At 34.7% G+C, this 21,388-nt stretch overlaps 1 protein-coding gene across 21 annotated transcripts in view; it reads right to left on the bottom strand.

The window, feature by feature from the left end:
* Positions 1-21,388, bottom strand: part of SOX6 (SRY-box transcription factor 6) — a 655,459-nt gene that overhangs the window by 197,850 nt on the left and 436,221 nt on the right. For all 21 annotated transcript variants that reach the window (XM_008005772.3, XM_037997531.2, XM_073018057.1 and 18 more), the window contains 2 exons: positions 19,274-19,446; positions 16,369-16,437 (listed from right to left, as the gene is read on the bottom strand). In XM_008005772.3, coding sequence (XP_008003963.1) covers positions 16,369-16,437; positions 19,274-19,446 — 242 coding nt within the window. The remainder of the gene's footprint in view (positions 1-16,368; positions 16,438-19,273; positions 19,447-21,388) is intronic.

Genomic DNA, 21,388 nt, shown 5'->3' with positions numbered 1-21,388 from the left:
CATTTGAAGACCAAAGTCCTTACAACGATGTAAAAGATCATCTGTGTTCTCATTTCCTACTCTTTTCTCTTTTGTTCACTCACTAAAATTATCCCTACCCTGGCCAGCCATACTGGTCCCTGATGCTTCTGAGCTAAAGTTAGCAAGCCCCCATCAGCCAGCATGCTCTGCTGTTTCCTCTGTCCTGGAAGGATCTTTCTCCAGATATCCATATGACTTGCTTCTTCCATTCCTGTGGGTCTTTTCTCAAGTACTATCTTCTCCCTTAAGTACACACCCACACACCCTATTTACAGTTGCAGTACCTCTTTCCCATTCCCTTTCCTCCTTCCCTGCTTTTTCTCCATAGCAGTTCTTGTAGTGTGCAGTAATTTTACTTATCTATTTAATGCCTGCCTCCTCACAATGGAATGTAAACTTAGCAGAGCAGGGATTTTTGTAGATTGCCATATCCTCAAAGACCAAAGGAGTATCAGAAACATAACAACTGCTTAATGAAAGTTTGTCAAATCAAAATAATAGTCAATAGGACACCATTGGAGATATCTGAACAGAAGAGAAACACAATAAGAAGTGTACGTTAGGAAGAATACTCTAGAATAGACATAAAAAGTGGAAGGGACAAACTAAAGTGGAGAAGACAATTTAAGACTTTCAGCAGTTTTGGCATGACATAACACTAATCTAACATGATAAGAGATATTTTGAGGTAAATTAGACTAGAATTGGCAATTCTATGATACATAAGGGAAAAACAGGTATCAAATACGATTTGGAGTGATGATGTCATTTATAAGAACAGGAAGTATAAAAATAGAGGCAGGTTTATAAAGAAATGATATTGTTCATTTTGGATAACATCCTAAATAATAAAGGGAAAGCAAGCTTAACCTAATTAATTCATGTCATAAACAAGGGTCCTAGAAATTTTTGTGACTCTCATTTCTGAAGTCCCTACTGTTTCTCATATTCAGATGCACTTCAAATCTGAAACAAATATAGCTTAGACATTAGTTTCAGTGGTTTGGCACATGTTATTTCTACTAAAATATACTTTCTTATGGGAACCACAGTATTTCTGGGTAGAAAGCAAGGATGCTAAGGAAAAGCACCTGGGAGGAAATGGCTTTTACTCTTTTCTTCTCCAAGTCACATAGTCACCATTTCACATTCTAAGTAAAAATACTACCCCATTTCCTTCAGTTAGGTTATCATGGCTGTACACAAGGCTCAGACACTTTCAGAAGTTATTTATACTCTAGTAGAAATAGGCATGCAGGTGGAAATTACGGGTTTTTTCGCTACAACTGCTAATAGCATATGAAAATTCTGATTCATTCACAAAGACCACTTTGATAATGAGATGTAATCAAGTTATCAGTCAGCTGTCCATCCTTACAAATAAAATCAACAATTTCTCCACCTTTTCTATCATGCCACACAGAGCTACCATGTACAGCAGAGTGTTGTTCGCATGAAATGATACCGTTGCATGTCTGACTTTGTGCCAAACTTCCATATTTAAGGATTTCTTAATTTTCCTATACTAAAAATTCAGAAGGTATGCTTGTAATATTTGGGGAATTTTTAACAAATATATTGTAGACACTCTACAATTATGTCATTTATTTTATTTCAGATCCATTTTTATTCTTAAAACATAGAAGTTTAGAGTTGGAAGAGACCTTCATTTATAGAAAATTCTTCTTTGTAAGCAATTCAAATAACTGGTACATCCTGCTTTAAAACCATACAAGATAGATGAATTAGAAGACAATTATTGTTCACATTTAAGTAGTCCTATCATTATAATATAATATGATATAAAAGTTGCAGTACAAATACATTCAAATGTTTATAGATCATTACCTGCTAAAAAAAAGTTACTAAGCTTGAAAGGAAAAGTATAGAAATTTAAATATCAGTAGTCAAAAATTGAGATAAATGGCTAATGATGATTATAATACAAGCTGAAAGGGAAAATGATCAAGTTTACAAAGTCTTTTTTTAAAAATATGAGTGATGAAAGTAGAGACATACCTGTAACCTCTTACATATGCCCCTTTAACAAGATGAGTTTTCTTCTAGAAATTGAAACAGTCTAAGAGAATCATAGTCAAACACTCACAGAAAATGTTGAAATAAAAACTCCCTCCATATTTTAAACAATTGCTATCTAAAGAAAGGATTCACAGTGTTGCCAAGGATGCTGCTTAGTAAATAGTTTAAATTCCTTCCACTTGAGACAGAAAAGATCCAAAGTATATTAGTCTTTCCCCTCCCCATCTAGTGAATTAATATTCCATGATATACACCACCATGAGGTGCTGATGGGGGCACCTCTTTTCAATGAACAGAGATCAGTGAAATGGCTATTTCACAAAGAATTAAAATATATCCTTGTAAGTTTAATGTGTGTTTATGTAAAAAAAAAAAAAAAGTGGTAGATTCATGTTAATAAACCTTGCTTAGGGAAAAAATAAAATAGTTGCTAAGCCATCGTGAGTAATTAGCCTTTTAGCATCCCCTTTCTTCAAGAATGCTTCCTCCTGTGTTGGTTCTTTTAAATAGCTCCAGTCCTGGCTCTCTTTGTTGGGCTTGGAAATTGTTCACATATGAGAGAAATTAAGCCCTCGTTTAACAGAGACACATGTCTGTCAAGACCAGAGGAACAAAGACTAGTCCCTGGGGCCTGTTCAGCTCCCAGAGGCTGTCACTCATTCTGTTAGCAGTGCTTACCCTTTACAGAATGTGTATAAAACCCAATAAATCATTTCATCTGCTGTGCTTAATACATGAGAGCTCTAACTACTTTTCAAAGTGTTTTCTCTTTCTTATACAACTTCACAGATACTTAGTCTAAAAAACAAACAAACAAAAAACCAAAAACAAAAACAAAGACCTCTATTGTTCATTTTTTTCAGAATGCAAGGACTTTTTTAGTCAAAAAGGTAATGAGAATGTCCCCAAACAGTCAGCATAAAAGAAGAAGCTTATCTTTTTAGATTTCTTGCCAGATATCTTTTCCACATTTTATGGTTAATAATTAGAATATTCATTTTGTAAAGTGACGGTACATCTCCAGCTGCTTTTAAACCTAGCTTTGGAAGCTAGCCCTGGCAAAACTGACACGGTTAAGGACCAGAATGGGACAGACTTGCTGTCCGCTTCAAATTCAACACATTTTGCCCCTTTGGAACACACAGGCACATGTTCTTTCAAGGTGGAGATTAAAACTACTGCCTAACAGCTCTTTTAACTAGGCAAGTGAAATAGTCTTCTTAAAAGCCCAACTAAAATACCCTTTGTGCATTCTCATTTCCAAAGGAAAGATGGTGCTCTTTTGAAAAAAGACCACATTATCATCTATGTACAAATCAACCCTATACTGTCCCCTGCCTCATTTCCCACCTATTTCTCCCCCTAGGGAAAAACATGGAGGCTATGGGAAAAGATTGAAGACCAGACTTTAAAAGCCCTCCAGTTTAGACCTACCCTTATCCAAAGTAGAGTAAGGAAGGGCTGTGGAAAAATGAGTATTTGTCCATAATTACTAAAATAAATACTTCATTTGAAAGTAAAATGCTTGTTTAACCTGATTGTGTTGCATGTAGAGCAAACTTACCAAGGAGTTACTCTATCTAGCAAAGATCATCTTTCCACAGAAACACTGGGAGTTCCAGGGGTGACAGCTTCAAACCTCAAGATGCTGTGAACTCCCAAAATAATAAGAAGCTGGTAGCACAAGAAATTTCACCCTGCTCAGCAGGGGGAGAAAAAGCAGATCTGGATTTGATAAGTAAAACTATATCTACCCAATGGTTATATGGTAAAGCCCTGCAATTAATGGGGAACATAAACAGTCCAAGAAGCCAGCGTTGTAGTAGTTTCTCCACAATTGGTTTCATTCATATCTAGTTAGATATTAATCAGATGCATAACTGGCACAAATGCTCTGTACAAACACAGAACGGTACACGTGTCTGGTTATTAAAAAATGAAATAGAGTATATCAGACTCTTTTACATTCATATTTTTATATCCCAAATGATTTATCATTTTTTAAATAATATCTTTTTTTTATTTTAAACCACAAATCACATCCTGCAGGCCTTAGCAAAGGCAGATGTCAGGATGTAGTAGTACAACAAAATAAATTAACCCTTGAAAAAATAAAACAAAGTTTATTTATAAAAAATGACATGAAGGTGAACTGTCTAATAAGAACATGGATTTGCTTAAATAAAATATTATATGATTCTGTTTTAGATTCATCCCTAAAGCCCTGAAAGATATTAGAATTTTAGTGAGTAATTACCCTATTTACTACAATCAAAATGGAAGGAAATCAGAAAACCGTATTAAGCTCTACCACACATCAGAAATGAAATTCTCTCATTTTTGAATCCTGCAACCCAATAAATTATAGTTGGAAAATGTATTGGGACTAGAATTAGAACCTTAACAAGTTAGAAATGAAGAAATGGCCAAAAGAAGACCCATATCAACATTATCCTTCAAGCAGGAGACCCCGTTCTAGAAAGCATACTGAGAGGTCTCCCTTCACAGCTGAAGTGTTTTCAGACTGTCTGAACCCAACCCCCACACTCAGCACCACCCCCACAGTTAGAGAAAGTTCTAGCCACTTAACACATCCCTTCTCAAATGAAAATGCAACACTTCGGGTGAAAACAAGAGAGACTAGGAAAAGGTGCTATGTGCTATATATGCCACTGACATAATACTTCAAAAGGATATGCAGTAATTTCCTGCAATTAATACCCTAGCAAAGCTATAAAGATTTGTTTCCAAAAATTATGATATTTCACTTGCAACACTAAAATGAAGTTTGTGTCACTCTTTCCATTATATAGCCCTAATGTCAGGAGTTTGTCATTGGCTGCAGAAATGTGTTTGCTGTAGCCTGAAAGCAGGCGTTTACAGGCCCTCTTCCTAAATGTATTTTTCTAAAAATCACCCATAGCCATTATTTCATGGGGCAAGCATTACGAGCTATCACAATATCCCACAAAGGAAACCTGAATTTGACCTCATCATTCTAGACCCTTCAATGGTTTGAAATGGAAACATCCTCCTAAGAGGACACATCCTATGCTATGGCCAAACTTGACGTTTGCCTTTGAGCTTCCTAAGCAAAAGTATCTACTGCTCTCCTTTTTCTAAGGGCCAGAGTCAATTCCTGTCATCTAGAATCAGAGGTCAGAGTTGCCAGGAACTTCAGTGATAATCCTGAACAATAATCCTCCTTCTAAATATACGGAAAGTGAAAAGGCAGAAAAGTCATTTGCTGGAGGACATGTAGTTGCTAGCAGAACAAAGACTAGGCAGGCATAGACATCCTGAGTTCAAGTCTAGACTACTTTCTGTCAACTAATCTAATCATCTTTCTGTAATTGTTCTAATACTATTTTGTCTCCAAGTTGGGGCTGCAGACTTTACATAAGAGGGAGAAGAACAAGTTCTGCTGAGAGTAGATCAGTTATCATCTCCATGCCTTCTTTTTTCCTGGGCTTGAAATTGTGGCCTCCCAGAGCCAAAGAAGACATATAAGTCTATGGAATTTATTGTGTTCGAGGAAAAGCTAGTTGGGAGGATAAGAGTTAGAAACATGTATAGATATCAGTAAAACAGACTGAAAGCATTGGCAAGATCTATGCCTGCATACAAAAGTGAAGTTAGGCTCTTGAAGTTGGCATCCACATAACTGCTTTTCTGTTAAAGTTTTCAGATTTAGTTCTAATGTGGATTGTTAGGTCCACTGGTCTTTGAGAGGGCCCTCTCATGGACTCCATCTTAGAACTGGAATATATCCTTGGACCTTCTAAGCTCCTGGGGGATTTCTTTTGGGAGGGAGGATTCAGACCATTGTTGATTCCACAGAAGAAGTAATCTAAACTCTATGTTTTGGACCTTGGCCTCCCATATCAATGCAGTATCTTTCCTTCTCAGTAAGACTGACAGTAGAGACCCAAATTTGTGATACACTCTATATATCAAGTGGTTAAGTATATGATGTTTAGGGCAAATGTTTTTGAGTAGTAAAATTATTTTTACTAATTTTCTTGCTTTGGTTTTTTAGTTTTAAAAAAAAAAAACTACCAGAAAAGTTTGGGTTTTTTTTTTTTTTAAAGAAACTACTAGAAAAGAAAAACTACTAGAAAAAATTTTTTAGAAACCACTAGAAAAGAAAAATTACTAGAAAAGAAGTTTTAAAACTAAAAAACTAAAGCAAGAAAAGTAGTAAAAATAACTACTATTCAAAGACATTTTTTCTTTACTTTCTTCCATTTCTAACATATATTGCGTTTGTATATTAAAAAAAAAGTTGAAATTTTTAGATTATGTATTTATTTTATTTCATTATTGTTTTAGAGAGAGTCTCTCTCCATAGCCCAGGATGGAGTGCAGTGATCATAGCTCACTGCAGCCTCAACCTCCTGGGCTCAAGAGATCCCCCTACCTCAGCCTCCCAAGTAGCTAGGACTACAGATGCATGCCACCACACCCAGTTAATTTTTAACCTTTTCTTTCTTTTTGTGTGTGTGTGTCAGTGAGTGGAGAGTCAAAGTCTCACCTCTCAGACTAAAATGGCTTTGCTATTAGATCCATAGTGTTTGTGAAGTTAGAAAGATGGTAAATGAACCTTTCCAATTTATTTTATAGCTTTTTAAACACAGGTGAAGTTATGAAGCCACTCCAAAAAACTCAACTGCAGACATTTTAAGAGAAAAGTCTTCCACTGAAATATACATGTATCAAAAGTTAAAAGAGTCCAGACTACAACCTGTCTGAGGATGTACTCCACCCTTAATTCTAGTTGAGACTACAACTTTAACATTTTCTTAATGGATTGAGCAGTGGATAAAATTAATTCAGTCTCTTAGAGGAGATATTACGCTTTTTGCATCATTTATTTGCTGTTATTTTGAACAAGTAAAAAATCCGTGACTCTAACATTAATAACTTTGAGTGGGAAGTTACTATATGTGAATTAAAAATGGTTATGTCAGTACATCCCTTCAGCATTTAAAAGATATTTCCCTGTGCTATATCAAGTGTCACATAGTATATCAATTTTTATTTCCCATCTCTCAAGTCTGGTATGCATACTGTTTAACTTCTTAAATTCTAAGTACAGACATAATTCACAAAAGCTAGGCAAATGCCTGACTTACAGGAGATGGCATACATAAGATTTATATGAACAACTTTATTTTCAACAAGGACTTTTGCATTTTGTGCAGCTACATCACGTAACTTCAACTGTGTTTAAAAAGCTATAAAATAAATTGGAAAGGTTCATTTACCATCCTTCTAACTTCACAAGCACTATGGATCTAATAGCAAAGCCCATTTTAGTCTGAGAGGTGAGAATTTGACTTTGTTTTTTTGAAAATAAAATGTTAGCTCTCTTTTGTACAATCTCCAAGCTGCTCTAATACTTGGTCAACCATTTCTGAGTGCACGACAAACCTTACTCTCCATTCACTGACAATTGAAAAGTTCTCATTTGGCAGCCAGAGAAAACTGTTGCTCTTTTCCTCTGTATTATCATGGTGATAATAATTGATTATAGTGCCTACACATTGATTATTCTATATTCACATCACTAATTTGTGGGTTCTAAATATGCATGTGTGTACAGATACAAATGTGTGTATATGTGCACATGTAGAATATGTACATGAAGGTTTCTCTATTAGAAACTCTGAAATTATTCCTATACCTAGTCATACAGGAACAAAAACAACAATGATAGTGGTATGTATTATGCATTAAGCAATTACTAGGGGTTTTATATAATTATCTCAAAATTACTGTAAGGTATTGTAATTATCTTTAGGAATTAGGAAATACAGGCTGAGAGATATTAAGTAACTTGTCTCACAGCTAGTAAGTAACAAAACAGGCCATAGAGCTAACAGGTAGTGGAATTGTTATTTAAACCCTAATTTATTTGTCTCCAATACCTGCGCTGGTTCCACAACATTTTTAAATTACATATATTCTGAAATAACACATCTTATGCTCTACATCTTTTGTTTGTATGTACAAATCTAGCTTAAAAGTGGATTCAGAGTCATACATTCCTCACATATGTCAGGATGTAAGAGTTTTTTCTATGTCATAAAGTTTTAAAAACACTTTTTAAAAATGGGTTGTTTGTGTTAAAGTTTATTCTGTTTAGAAAGTTAAAAGCCAAATGGCATCTGAGAATTTATTTTCTGACTTTTTTGTCTTATTTTGTAAGACCATGCTTCATGTTTTTCATACACCTTCTCCAAAAGATACAGACCTTGTGATATCTATACATTTTTAGCTTGCCAAAATCCTCATATACAAATAAAAATCAAATTGTTAGAAAAACTAATTAAATTTATTTAAATTGTTTAAACCATGGTCCATTAAAAGCTTTCTAGCTAGTAAGTAAAACAGCTGTGACCAAAATGAAAAGTATATTTTGACTCATCATGAGTTATTTAAGGTATACTCCAACCCTCAGGACAGACAGATGGACGGATGGGCGGATGAACAGATGGATTGATGGATGGAGGATGGATGGATGGATTATATATATATATATTTATATATATATTCAACCTAATCTAACCTAAAATCTAAACAATTTAGCGTTAACCTTTAATCATTTAATCTTCATTACCCTGTAGAGAGCAATATTTTTCTATTCTGATTACCCACTACAATCATCTATAAACTTTTCAATACTCTTCATGCTCAAACTCTATCCAAGACCAATTAAATAAAAATCTTTGGGATAGGCATCAGTATTTTTAACAAGATTCCAAGTGATTACAAGGGACAACCATGGTTGAGAACCATTAGCATGGAATGCTGTCACTCACTGCTCACATTCATCAGATGAAGAAGGTAGCTATAAAAAAAAAGTTATTAATATTAAAGGTGTCTGACCCTCGGTATAGTGACACATCACATTAAAGCCCTCAGGAAGTAGTATAATTAACTAAGAGGTTCATACGTAAATACCAGAAGAGTCATCCAGCCATAAACAAACCTCCCATTGCACTACAAAAAGATTCCAATTATATTCTTTTTATCTCTTGCCTTGTAGGTATAGACCCACAGCTGCAGTAGTTCTAAGGGTAGAAAGAGTCTAGTGGCAAATTTTCTATTTTTTCTATTTAAGGATAAAGAGAATGTAGTGAGATTTTAGATGTCAGGCATTATTAGCCACATTTTATAAACTAGGAAACTGAAGTGCAGTAAGATTTATTTAAGTCACAAAAAGGGCAAATGGAGAAAGGATCTGAAATACTGGAAACAGTGCTCCATCAGGCATCAGGAAACTTGGGTTCCCCTTGTAGTTCTGACAATATTTGCTTTTTAAGCTTGGACAAGCCTCTAGTCCATACCTCAGTTTCCTCATATAAACTAAAGGCTTTGGACTAAATTAAGCATACCCAAAGTTTTTACATATCATAGATCAGCAAAATTTCAAAGACAAGCCAAAGTGGAGACTTACATATAGTTGGAAACTTTTTATTTTACCAAATAAAACTATTGAAAAACAAAGAAAGCACATACCACCTATTATCACCAATACTTCATAGAAAGGACATTTTAATTCCCAAAAAGGTGGAGAAACATAATCTCAGGGTTATTTTAAAGTATGGCTTATGATAAACTTACTATATTGTCTTCAACATGGATAGTTACCTATCCTCCCTCTATCCAGTGAATGAGAATCATGAGGACTTCCAGATGATGTTTTCGAGTTTAACATTCTGTGAAAGTGGTGGCAGGGTAAAGGGGGAATGTTTAATACAACTCTTGCTGTAGTACTCTGTCAAGAGTTTCCCAAAATTCCATCATTAGAGAACTATCTTCATAATTTTGTCATAACCAAGTACCTAATTACTATTTGCTTAGGGTTTTAATTTGACTTTTTCTTTTCATGTAAATACACTTATTTCAAAAGGAAACTTCATATTTTACTTCAGATAGAAAATTAAAATAACTTGCCATAAACAGAAGATAACCAGATAACCATGTAAAGAAAAACATTAAATTTATTTAAATTCTAGCTGACTGCCATACTGCAGCCAAAGGCTCTAAGAATAAGATGATCTCTCTCTCTCTCCCTTTCACTCTCTCTCTCTCAGATTTTAGTACATACTAGAAGAGTATTAAAGACTAACATTAAACTGAGCCCTCAATGTAATGAGAAGGATCAAGGAAAAAAAAAATAGAAGAGAGACATTTTCCCTGGGAGACTGATTCAGTATTATGTAATGTCACTTGCTGGCCTCACCTGGAACATCTACCCCACTCTGCTGCACCTCCCTCTGCCTCTGAAGAGGTAAGGCACTCTCCCACTTTAATTCCAGAAAGAAGCAGAGACTTTGGATTCCCTGAATTTTTAGTATCACTGGTTTGGGAGAGAACTGGGGAGTACAGTGCAGTCTGAGAGATAAGCACAGATAGAGAAGGGCGGGTTGTGTAGAGACTGAAGTAACTGAAGGATAGTGCAGAAAAAGCTTTGAGATTCACCTTCAGGGTTTGGTCTGCTGAATGAGATCTTTGCCATAAGGCCACATTTAGTAAAGCAGGTAAACTAGCTAATTGCATAGAGTAGTTCTTGGAATCTGGTCAGTTCTCTTATTTTTAGGTGCATTCCAACTATAACAAACAATCTAGCATGACTAATGTGGAAAAACTAAAGTGTAGTTTTAGTTCACAACAAGAATTTGTAATTTTTGCTGTTACAGCCCTTGCTAGCCATAATTATAGCAGCTTTACCTATTCTTTATAACCCAGAAACTTTATTATTAAAATGCTTCAAGCAGACTATAGAGCATCTATCATTACTTTTAAAGCTAATTAGATTACATAAAAGAAATAATTAGATTTGCATTTTTATCTTGGTTTTAAACATCCAAAGATCACAACAGCCTGCCTGTGGGCAATTAAAAACAGCATACAGCAGAGACATAGGGAGAGGAAAAAGGGTCTGTTTTTCCTGGCTAATTCATGATTGAAGATAGAATTACAACATATTTTAAGGGCTTGCTGAAGCTAGGGGCTAATCCTAGACTTCTAAGCTGTGTTTATACCCCTCATTTATTTGCAAGGGAGTATCAAATGCACGTACAGTGCCGATAGAAGTATCAAATTACTTTCAATAGGTTTATTTAGTCCTTTTCAGAGAATGTTGGAAGGAGATCCATTACCTGATCAATAACATACAAAAACTGACTCTTTGCTAGAGCCAAAACAGGAGCACTGTAATTGCTTTTTGTTCATCAATGTTAAATACAAATAACAAAGAAATACAACCTAAGACAGAGGGACTATGTGGGATTGAAGTCAGCTTCAGACTGTCCTCGGTTTTCCTGCTGGCTGCTCCAGCCATCTCCAAAAGACAATAAATGGAAGGTGCAGCTCTTAAAATTAGAGGTCAATTAGATACTTAACGATGAAGCATATCTTCAAATATATATCTATTATTATTATGCTAGCAAAAAATTAATTAACTAGGTCAAGCAGGCCATGAAGGCTAATGTACAAAGCAATTATTTCTGATCTTTACACAACTACTTCACATAAAAAGGTAGTCCTTTATTCTGCTCAGCAGATACCTGAAATGCCTGTAGTTAATCATATTGAAGGAAACAAAAGGCAAGGTCTATCTCCTTAAAAGGTGAGAGGACATCTCAAGTTATTCTGTTTAATTGCTTAAGGACAATCACTTCCTTGCTTATAATATTAGCATCTTTCTGGTTACCAAAAAGGAAAAAAGGATAACACACATCTAATGATGCTCTACCACCATTATGTGGCAAACATACAGATACATAAAATATATAAATAGCACATAGGAATATATTATAATCAAAATTAAAAACACTGTATATGAAAGATAATCATATAGGCTTAAGAACAGAGTAGAACTTCAGTGAAGCAATGAACACTTGGTTTGGGTAAAAGAAAATAAACAATATGTATTTCAACATTTAAAATAAAAAGTTTTCAGATAAGACAAACAATGTTTGCAAAGATGCAGCAATGACATTTAGTTCAGTCCTTCTACAAATAAAGTTTGCATATGTTAAATGATGAGGGGAAGGCAATGAATATTGAACATTAATCATAAAGACAACACAAACTAAAAATTTCAAGTCTCACAATTATACCCAAAAAAGACATATGTGTATGAATTGACTAAATCATTGGCCCTTGCCCAGAAAGCCAAATGCCTAAATAAAACCCCACCCAGCCAGTTCATTCTTAAGAGATCATTGTTTAGTTAGCTATGTGAGGAGAGGACATTGCCTATATAGCTCACAATACAAGTCACTTGAATAACTCTAAAACTGGAGTCTGAAATTGGATAATACTGTTCATCCCTGGAAAAGGAAGTTTCTCACAAAGGTATTTTAATGAACTGAATTCTTTTGCAAAGTTCTAGCTACAAAACTCCATCGTTAAACGTGTTCCAATTGATGTGCTGTAGAAACCAAAGAATGTGGTATATTGGATCCATAAAAAAATATCTTCTCCAGATTCAAAACCATGGCATGGTCAAATGAGGTTAGATGAATAAATATATGAAAAAAATCAAGAAATGAGGATTTATAAAATATTTTCTGTTTTCCCTAGAATTGTCTTATATTTAGTCATTGATTAAAATACTGTAAACACGCTTTGATCTGTTTACAACTGTCAAATTAATTAAAAGTGAATTCTGTTTACCAGTTAGCATAACTCAGAAGTAAAATGCTTCAAAATATTAGCTAAGATACTACAGTTCAATGAGTGGGAGAGGGAGGATGAAATTACTGAAGCAGTTATCTTTCCTTTGAAATTACAGCCTATAAATCAACATTCCCAACTCCAAAGATCCATATTCCATGACCTATTAGTTTTGCTTTCCATAGACTTGGAAAAAATATGCTATTTCTGTCCTGGAAATATCAAAAATACCTATTTTTTTTTTCTGGGCTCCATATCAGGAGAATTACTTAACGTGTAAAAAATGAGAGAAATCATCATTTTCCCCAAAGCACAGAGGGATCTGAATTTACAAAGCAAACATTCTCTGAAAAGACCTAATATTAAAGTGATATTTTAATAGTCATTTATAATTATTATCCTTATTTATTAAACTATAAAAATGGACTCATCAAAACTGTAAAAACAGTTCACAAAATCATTCACCACACTTTTTCAACATGGCTTACATGGCTTTAGAAGAATCTATTTAAAAGTTAGAATTTACAAAGGCAAAATAATGTTAAAAAATATATTCAAGGAACAAATATAAATAAAATTGTTCTTAACTGCATATATAAGTCCTGAATAATTGCAAATAAAATAAACATGGGAACTTTTACAATACTATCTTAATCATGCCTTTTCCTATTTCTAATGAAAATTCCTATTTTTCAATTTGTGGAAACCATTCAGGTTTTCATTTGTTTCCATTATAATAGACCCAAATGTGTCTGTGTGGATTGTTACAAGAGGTTAGGCACTCTTCCCTTTGCTTCTATTAAAGCTTGCAAATTGTGTGTGTGGTGGGGGGGGGGAACAGTACTATTTCAGAAGTCAGCATTCTGAACAAGAGGAATGATATTGAATGCAACCACCTCATACTCATGAACCATAGCCAATTGCCATGATTTAATCTTGCTGATCATGTAAGCTAATAGGTTCTAGGACTCACGATATAAAAAGAAAAAAAGTGTCAAACTTGCTCAAATTGTCTCTGTATTCATCATTTGCTTTTGAACAAGAAGTTAGGTTTTATTTTTAATAGCTTTAATAATCCTTAATTCATCTTTAATAATCTTGTTTTATCCTTTGTTCTGTTTCGGGTTCAAATGGGAAAGTGTTTCTTTTTTTGATAGAAAAAAATGTTTGAAGCATCCCTTCAGTCTCATATTTTGCTCAAAAAGCATTTAAAATTAGTCCAACAATAATCTCTCTCCTAAATTTGATCAAATTTCAAAAGCCATATTTGAAAATATAGTTAACCCATTCTCCTTCCAAAAAAAAAAAAAACAGAAAGTCTGAATGTCAAATACCCATTTTGTAAGTGTCAGAGATGAATACATTTTGTGTAAGGAGTATGTCTTTTTCACCATTTGAAAAATGCTTTGAACGGTCTCATTTGTAGAAGGTAAATACTGACAAGATATGCCATGAAGCAATAGCTCTGGATAGAATGAACTATAAATACAGGCTTTATTGCTTTCTCTTATTTTTTAAAAAATTTGAATTCTTATTACAAAGAATCTTATATTTCTAAAGTGAATGTAACTCTGACATTGACTATCTTTATTTTACAATTTATACTGCTAAGTTCAAGTGCTGATTAGCTGAAATTAAAAAAATTAAACAAGAAATATCCACAAAGTTTAAAAGTAATCAAACTTCTATTAGAAAACTTGAAAAAAGTTACTCCTATCTTTTCAAATTGGTGTTTCCAAATGTTCATTCCAATGAATATTTTAAGATCATGTTCTACAGTTTTCTGAAAAATATGTAGTCAGTTTATAACTATACAATCATACATAAACAATATATACTAAAAATATTTCATAAAAATATTCTGAACGTATTTGGTTCCTATTCACCTGAAGTTCTCAGTGCCACAGGAAAACATCAGTGAAGACAACCAGTCACTATAAACAGCACTGGACTAAGAAGTAAAATATATTAGAAAAGAATAAACAAGTAGGTTATAAAGCAGTAGTAAAAACAATAATTAACTGATATAGGAACACCTCAGAGAATTTTCTCCATTCTTGCTTTACAAACAGGAGAAACAGAGAGACCTAAACAATCATGTTGTTTAACACCTACTGAGTTCTTACAGAGGGATCTACAGAAAAATGTAGGAAGCTACAGGCTAAAAATCTTGACCTGAGCAGTAGGAGCTACACTGAAAATTCTAATAAGGGCAGAACAAGGGAACACCTGGACAGTTATTTAATTAAGGATCTCAGCATGAGTCATAAAAGGGATATCAGAATGAGAAATTATTCCAAGATTTAATTGTAAAGGTTGACTGTCAAGAATGCCAAAGACATTCCAACTCATCTATATCTGGACTTTTTTATTTTGCAACATGTATACTTGCATATGGAATATTGAATAGGACAAAAACCAACAAAAAAGTTGGCTAGGACCTCCTACTGAAAATAACTAGACAAAATGCCAATTAGGTAAAGGGACTGCTTCAGATACCAAATTAGTACTTTAAGTGTAGTAACTACCTGGAACACTAAGTGTGATTAACAAAATGAAGCAAGGATCAAAGGTAAAATCATTGTTATTCGTCAATGAGGTAGAATATTGCAGTAAACTATGACTTCATGCTACTGATATTTTAAAAGAAATACAGGAGAGCATGATATTAACCTCGAGAAAAGTAATAATATAATTCAGAATACTCTGGCCCAGTTAGTTTGAATCATAGATCCCAGCAGTTTCTCCAATAACCAAGGGAAACAAGAGTCTATAGTAGGGTAGGGATAACTGTGATCAGTATTTCTGAGGATTAATCACTAGACAGCCAATTCCTTATTTTAGGGCTTTCTAGAAGTCACACACCTATATTCCTATTTGGAAATGGAGACCGTTTTCCTTGCCTATCTCAAATAGCTGTTTGTTGAGTTAACCATCAAGTATCTAAAAGAATGACAGAAATCAGACCATCACCTTTCCTCCCCAGACCATTATAATTATGATCTATATATTTTTACATTGCCATAAGAAAAAGGGATTTTCTACATTGTGTTGTAATTATTCAGGAACAAGTTTTTCTTCCTTTTTAGACTGTAAGCTCCTTGAAGACAAACTATCACTCATTAATCTCTCTATTCCCTTTAGCATCTAGAAGGAATACAGTTAATATTTGTTAAGGAACAAATTATTAACAGCCTTTTTCCAGATTTTTCTCATAATTGATCCAATTAGTCCTAACAAGTAAATTAAAAGTAAGCTTCTCTCTACAGTACTATTACATGGTAAAATACAAAACAGAAAGTGGTCAGCGGAGGTAAAAATACCATCTGTATGCTACCTGGGAAACCATTAGGTTCCCACTAGGTAGTGTTAGACAAATGGCAAAAAGAAAACAGATAAGGGTTATTTTGCTTACATATCACATCAGAGGAGAATGCTTAGGCTACCACCTAGTCCATATTTCTTACATTCACTTACAGAATTGTGTACAACATCCTCGAAAACAGTCCTATTGGTGCTGTTTACAAGACGGGCACATCTGCAGAGTTTTAAATTCCATTTTCAAGGAGGAAAGTATCTAAGTATAATCAGACGAGAGTAATAAAATACACTGACCTGGATCTGTTGCTGCAGGAGATTAATTTTGTGCTGCTGTTGCAGAAGTTGCTGCTGTTGTCTCGCAATCTATCAGAAATAAAGTTTCATTAAGTTAAAATGAAATGCTTACACCTCTGCCATTACCTCGGGTATTTCTCCTGGCATTACAACAATGTTTTACTGCACCTCTATGTGAAAGAGTTCCTATAAAATGAAAGAGGCTAAATCAGAAAGATGGATGAAAGGAAAAATTTTTAAACAAGTGCCATCTCTCCGCTTTATCTGTAGGAAAACTACCCCTTTAATTACATTTGTGAGCTATTCACCTATATCTGCACTGGTCAGCTGGAAATCATGGGATTTTAGAAATCGAATCCTTGTAGAATAGAGATAGAAAATCTCTGGCTACATTTTTCTAAATGGCTTAATTTGGATGTAAAAAGTAAAATCTGTAAGCAAAGACACGAAAAATCTTTCTGTTACTGTTTAATATGGTCTATGTTGGCAAAACCTTTCCTGATACAAAGATTTTTCAGAACTGATATGTTTACAAATATTTTTAAAGGAGTGCCAAAGAACACAGCAAAAAGGAAAAAGTCTTTAGCTTTTTTTGGTGATGCTGTCTGTGATGTACAAAATATTTTTAAAAACAAATTAAGCTGTAATTTAACATTTATCCATTTATCCTTTTGAGGACAATGTGTTTATTTTACAGTACAGGATCCATATACAAATTTTATATTTCCTTGTTTCATCCAACAATCAAATTGAACATCTAAACACATTACCTGGTCTATAAAAAGAAATGTTAACCATTTAATGCAAGCCCTACTGATGACTGTCTCTGGCCCTCAGGAGGTCAAACAGCTTCCTTAAGATAATGGTGTTTACTATGAAGTATGAGTCAGGCATCAGGCCCCTATTCACTCAAAAGCTGAGCTGCTACAGCTTGAAGTCCAGAGAGTGATCCTTAGTGAGAACACACTCACTGCCAACCTAGGAAGCCGGAGAGAAAAGCAGCCAGAGAGCACTCCGAAGGACTTTGTTTAGTACTGCCTTTTTGTCAAGAGTGTCTTTTCTTCCTATTTCTTCCTACTTCCAAAAGTCAGTATTCTAGAATGGGTTATGTTGGGAGTGAAAATGAGTGTAAATCAGTTCCAAGCTATACACTTCCCAAGCCTTTTTGATGTTCTAGACTATGCAGGGGGTAGTGCCCAAATTATATCTCATTCAGCACAAGATGGCAATGTCGCAGTCTGCTTCTAAATGTTGCTTTATGATTTCGATGACAACTGGTTCCTAATGGAAGCCATGATAAAGCCGTCCCTAATGTAGACTACAGTGTGAGAAATGAGACTACTCTTTGCCAGAGCTTTATGCTTAAAATGGAAATCATATTTAATCAGGTTGGGATGGCCCACTCTGCTTGTGGATATTCAAATCAGAAATGTACAACCCACTCTGCAGCTCTAGGTATAGACGCTGGATCCTCTGAATATTTATTTCCTCTTAGCAAACCAGTGAAATGCCACTAGGCATCTAATATTGATGGTCCCTCCTAAATGATAAAGTGCTGCATAGAAATGCATCCAAAACACCATAGTGCAATTACTATCATCCACTCTAGACGTATGGGTTTGACACAGTGAAGTATGGTACATAAGCACCATGTGGCTCAAATTCTGAATTTTATTTGCCAATCGGTTGAGCTACATGCTCGCTTCATTGAGCATGACAACCTAGTTTTAAGTGTCATTTAATTTTCATTTTGAAATATAATTACAAAGTGTTCACTGTAAGATATCACTCGTCTGCAAATGTGTCAAGATTAATTTGTGCTAGCTTATTCACAAGTGTCAATAGTTAATTACTGTGTCATCTCTGGATGGCTAAATGACATTCTAACTTCTGATTTTTTACAGTGTTCCTTTATGTTATTTTCCATTAGGGGCTGAGTCCATATTCCTACATGTGGGCAAATATTCAAGCATATAAAATACCAGACATCACAACTCATTAAAATCAACAGAGCATATATTGCTCATATACTCCTATAAAATACATTTAACTGAAAAGATAATTCCAGTAATAATGTCAGATTCCTAAAAACTGCACATTAATTTGGATCTGTCTGATCTAAAGCATCAGGGACTACTCTATAATAGGATCATTGTTAGATTAATGTACTCTTGAGAGACAAGAAAAAACATTTGGGAAAGTGATTTATTTTTAAAAGATATACATTTAAAGTTTGCTTTTTTTTTTCTTCATTCTCACTTCTAAGTCAATCAAGTCAAATACTTTTAGGAACCATGTACTAATTTGCATTCAATGACTTACCTATGCTATAGATAGTGACCATGTGATGTATCATCCAAACCAAGAAAACTTTCACAAGTAAAAGGAGACAGGGTATTTTAACTCTAGAAAACAGGCACTATACCAGGGCTATCTGGGGAAATCTGAAATGTATGGTCACCTCTTTGGACTTTAAACCTGTAGAAAATCATTGGACCAATGAACTAAAAGATTCCCAAAGTTTTTCTGGAACAGAACCCCCTTTTTCTGGATAAGGAAAATAAGGCCCAGAGAAAAGTCACTTACTCATAGTGAAGCTACAGAGGGATTATATGTGATGTCTGTATGAATAAGCATCCCCAAGTCATTAGTCAAATCCAAACCTGAAACAATGTATCATTTTAGTTATGCCCAGTTGCTATGATGCCTTTTTTTGTACACATATTCCCTCAATATTCTTGAAGACCCTAGATTTCCAGAAGGCTTTTTTTTTCCATCTTTTCTTATTTTTTATTTTTATTTTTTAGGAAAGCTTACAACAAATAAGCCAATCAATGTGATGATTACTGTCTGAGCCTGGCACATTCCACATCTCCAGTGCGTCAGCGCCTTTTGCAGGGCTCACCTGTTCTTGCTGCTGGCGAGCAAGGTCCATTTGCTGCCGTTGTTTCTCAATTTGTGAGGCTGCCAGTTTTTTCTGTTCATCATGCGCTGCCAGAAGCTGCTCCCGTAAACTGATCAGCTGGGTAATCATGGTGGAGAGCTGCCGTTCTTTTTCTGCCAGGCTCTCAGGTGTACCTAAGATGGAAGCAAGAAGAGATCTCACAAGCTTGAAAAATACCTGGACGAATAAGGGAAAGGAGGGCAGAATTTAGAAAGGGACTATTCTAAGACATTTAAAGATCTGCGGCAATGACTGGAGGCCACTGAGGGTGCAGGAACACCAGAGAGTAATTATAGCAGTGGAATGAATGCTGGGGTTCCTCACTGTTCCTGCCAAGAAAAAAGTTTTGTCACTAGTAAAATTCTCATTCACTCTTCCCTCTTGCTCTAAAAAAAAAAAAGCAGACTTATCCCCATTCTCTCCTTTTTGCCCCCAATCTATCTGATCAAGCGAGGAAATCCATGGTATTTAACACAAAAGATCAGAAACTATAGATTATATTAATATTCTATAATCACCTCTAAGCTTAGTGACTAACAGTATCTAAGACATAGTACATGCTTAATAAAAGTTACTTGAGGAAGTTTCTGATCCTTGCCCTCACAAAATTTTCTATTGTATAAACATCTGTCACTGAAGTTTAGAAGTTAGGAGTCAATCTCCTGGCCACAGAGAAAATTCTACAGAGAGAATTAAAACTGCCTGAGGTGAGACAAAATTGAATGTGATTTTTTTTTTTCTTTTTTCCTGAGAAAGGATCAAGCTAAAATTCCCAAGTTCATCTGTAAAGGCAACAGTGTTGCTTGGGGGGGCTCTATCACCCCTTTGTCATTTATCATTTTTCAAAGAGAAAAAAACACATTCAAGGTTGAAAAGGTTATGCATAAGGATATGCTGTTTAATGAATATGATGTCGCTGAACACTTACGGTATGCACTAATGGTGCTGAACAGTCTTTTTATGGGCAAATTGCACAGCTCTCCTAAGTAAAGGGTACAGAATCCTTTTGTGAATCTAAATTAGAGCATTTTACCGCAGCATAAGATAAGAATTTCAACCCACTGTATCTGAGCCACACAGATTTCATTATGAAGAAATGATCTGTGATTTGAAAGCTTTTCAGAAAAATGCCACCAGCTGTCAAAGGGGACAAAGATTGCCAATTTTTGTGTGTGCAGGAGAGACTTCCAACCTCCTTATGAAACTCCCTCATTCCTACTAAGAAAGCACCATTACGATCTGAGAAAATATTTTAATTATGAGCAGCCTTATTTTTAAAGTAGCCCAAAGGAGAAAGAGAAACTTCAGAGGATGCAGGCTAGCACTTGTTAGTATATGATTTCTGAAAGGTAGAACTGATGTCAACAGAGAAGCTACCACATTTAGGACTATCTTGGGATTCTTAATATCAACTTGGGTCCAAAAAAAAAAAAAAAGAGCTGTCAGTATCTCTTATATCCTCAGATTTACTGAGCTGAACAATGGCCTAAAATCAAAATTAAAGGAAAAATAAAGTTGTTAGAAAGTGTATTCCACTGATAAGGAAACAAATACTGTATCAAGGCTAGTGGCCAGCTACTCTTTCTAGATCCTGGAATTTATTAAAAGAAAATGGGTTTTTACTTCAGCCATGGGAATTTCATCTTGGTAAAAGGAAGAATTTATTGATCTAGAACTTCCAAAATACAAAAGTAGATTCCCAAAAAGAATCATAAGATCCATAAGCTTTCTTGAAAAGGACAAAAAGTTCTACTAATGTATTCATTAATATATACAGGAATGAGAAAATACAACACAAGAATGAGATTTTTTTAAATTTACATATTGAATAAATTTTTAATTCAATAAATATTTTCTGAATTGCAACTATGTGTTAGGTACTATATCGAGAACTAAGGACAGCGTGGCAAGTAAAAGCAGACACAGTCCCTATTCTTAGGCAGTTTGTAGTTGAAAATTTGAAGAGACAGGCCGGGCATGGTGGCTCATGTCTGTCATCCTAGCACTTTGGGAGGCCGAGGCGGGTGGATCGCCTAAGGTCAGGAGTTCAACACTAGCCTGACCAATATGGTGAAA

This window comes from Chlorocebus sabaeus, chromosome 1, assembly GCF_047675955.1.
Source record: "Chlorocebus sabaeus isolate Y175 chromosome 1, mChlSab1.0.hap1, whole genome shotgun sequence".
Taxonomy (NCBI): Eukaryota; Metazoa; Chordata; class Mammalia; order Primates; family Cercopithecidae; genus Chlorocebus; species Chlorocebus sabaeus.
The sequence above is the reverse complement of the archived record's forward strand: the minus strand, read 5'-3'. Positions and strand labels throughout refer to the sequence as shown.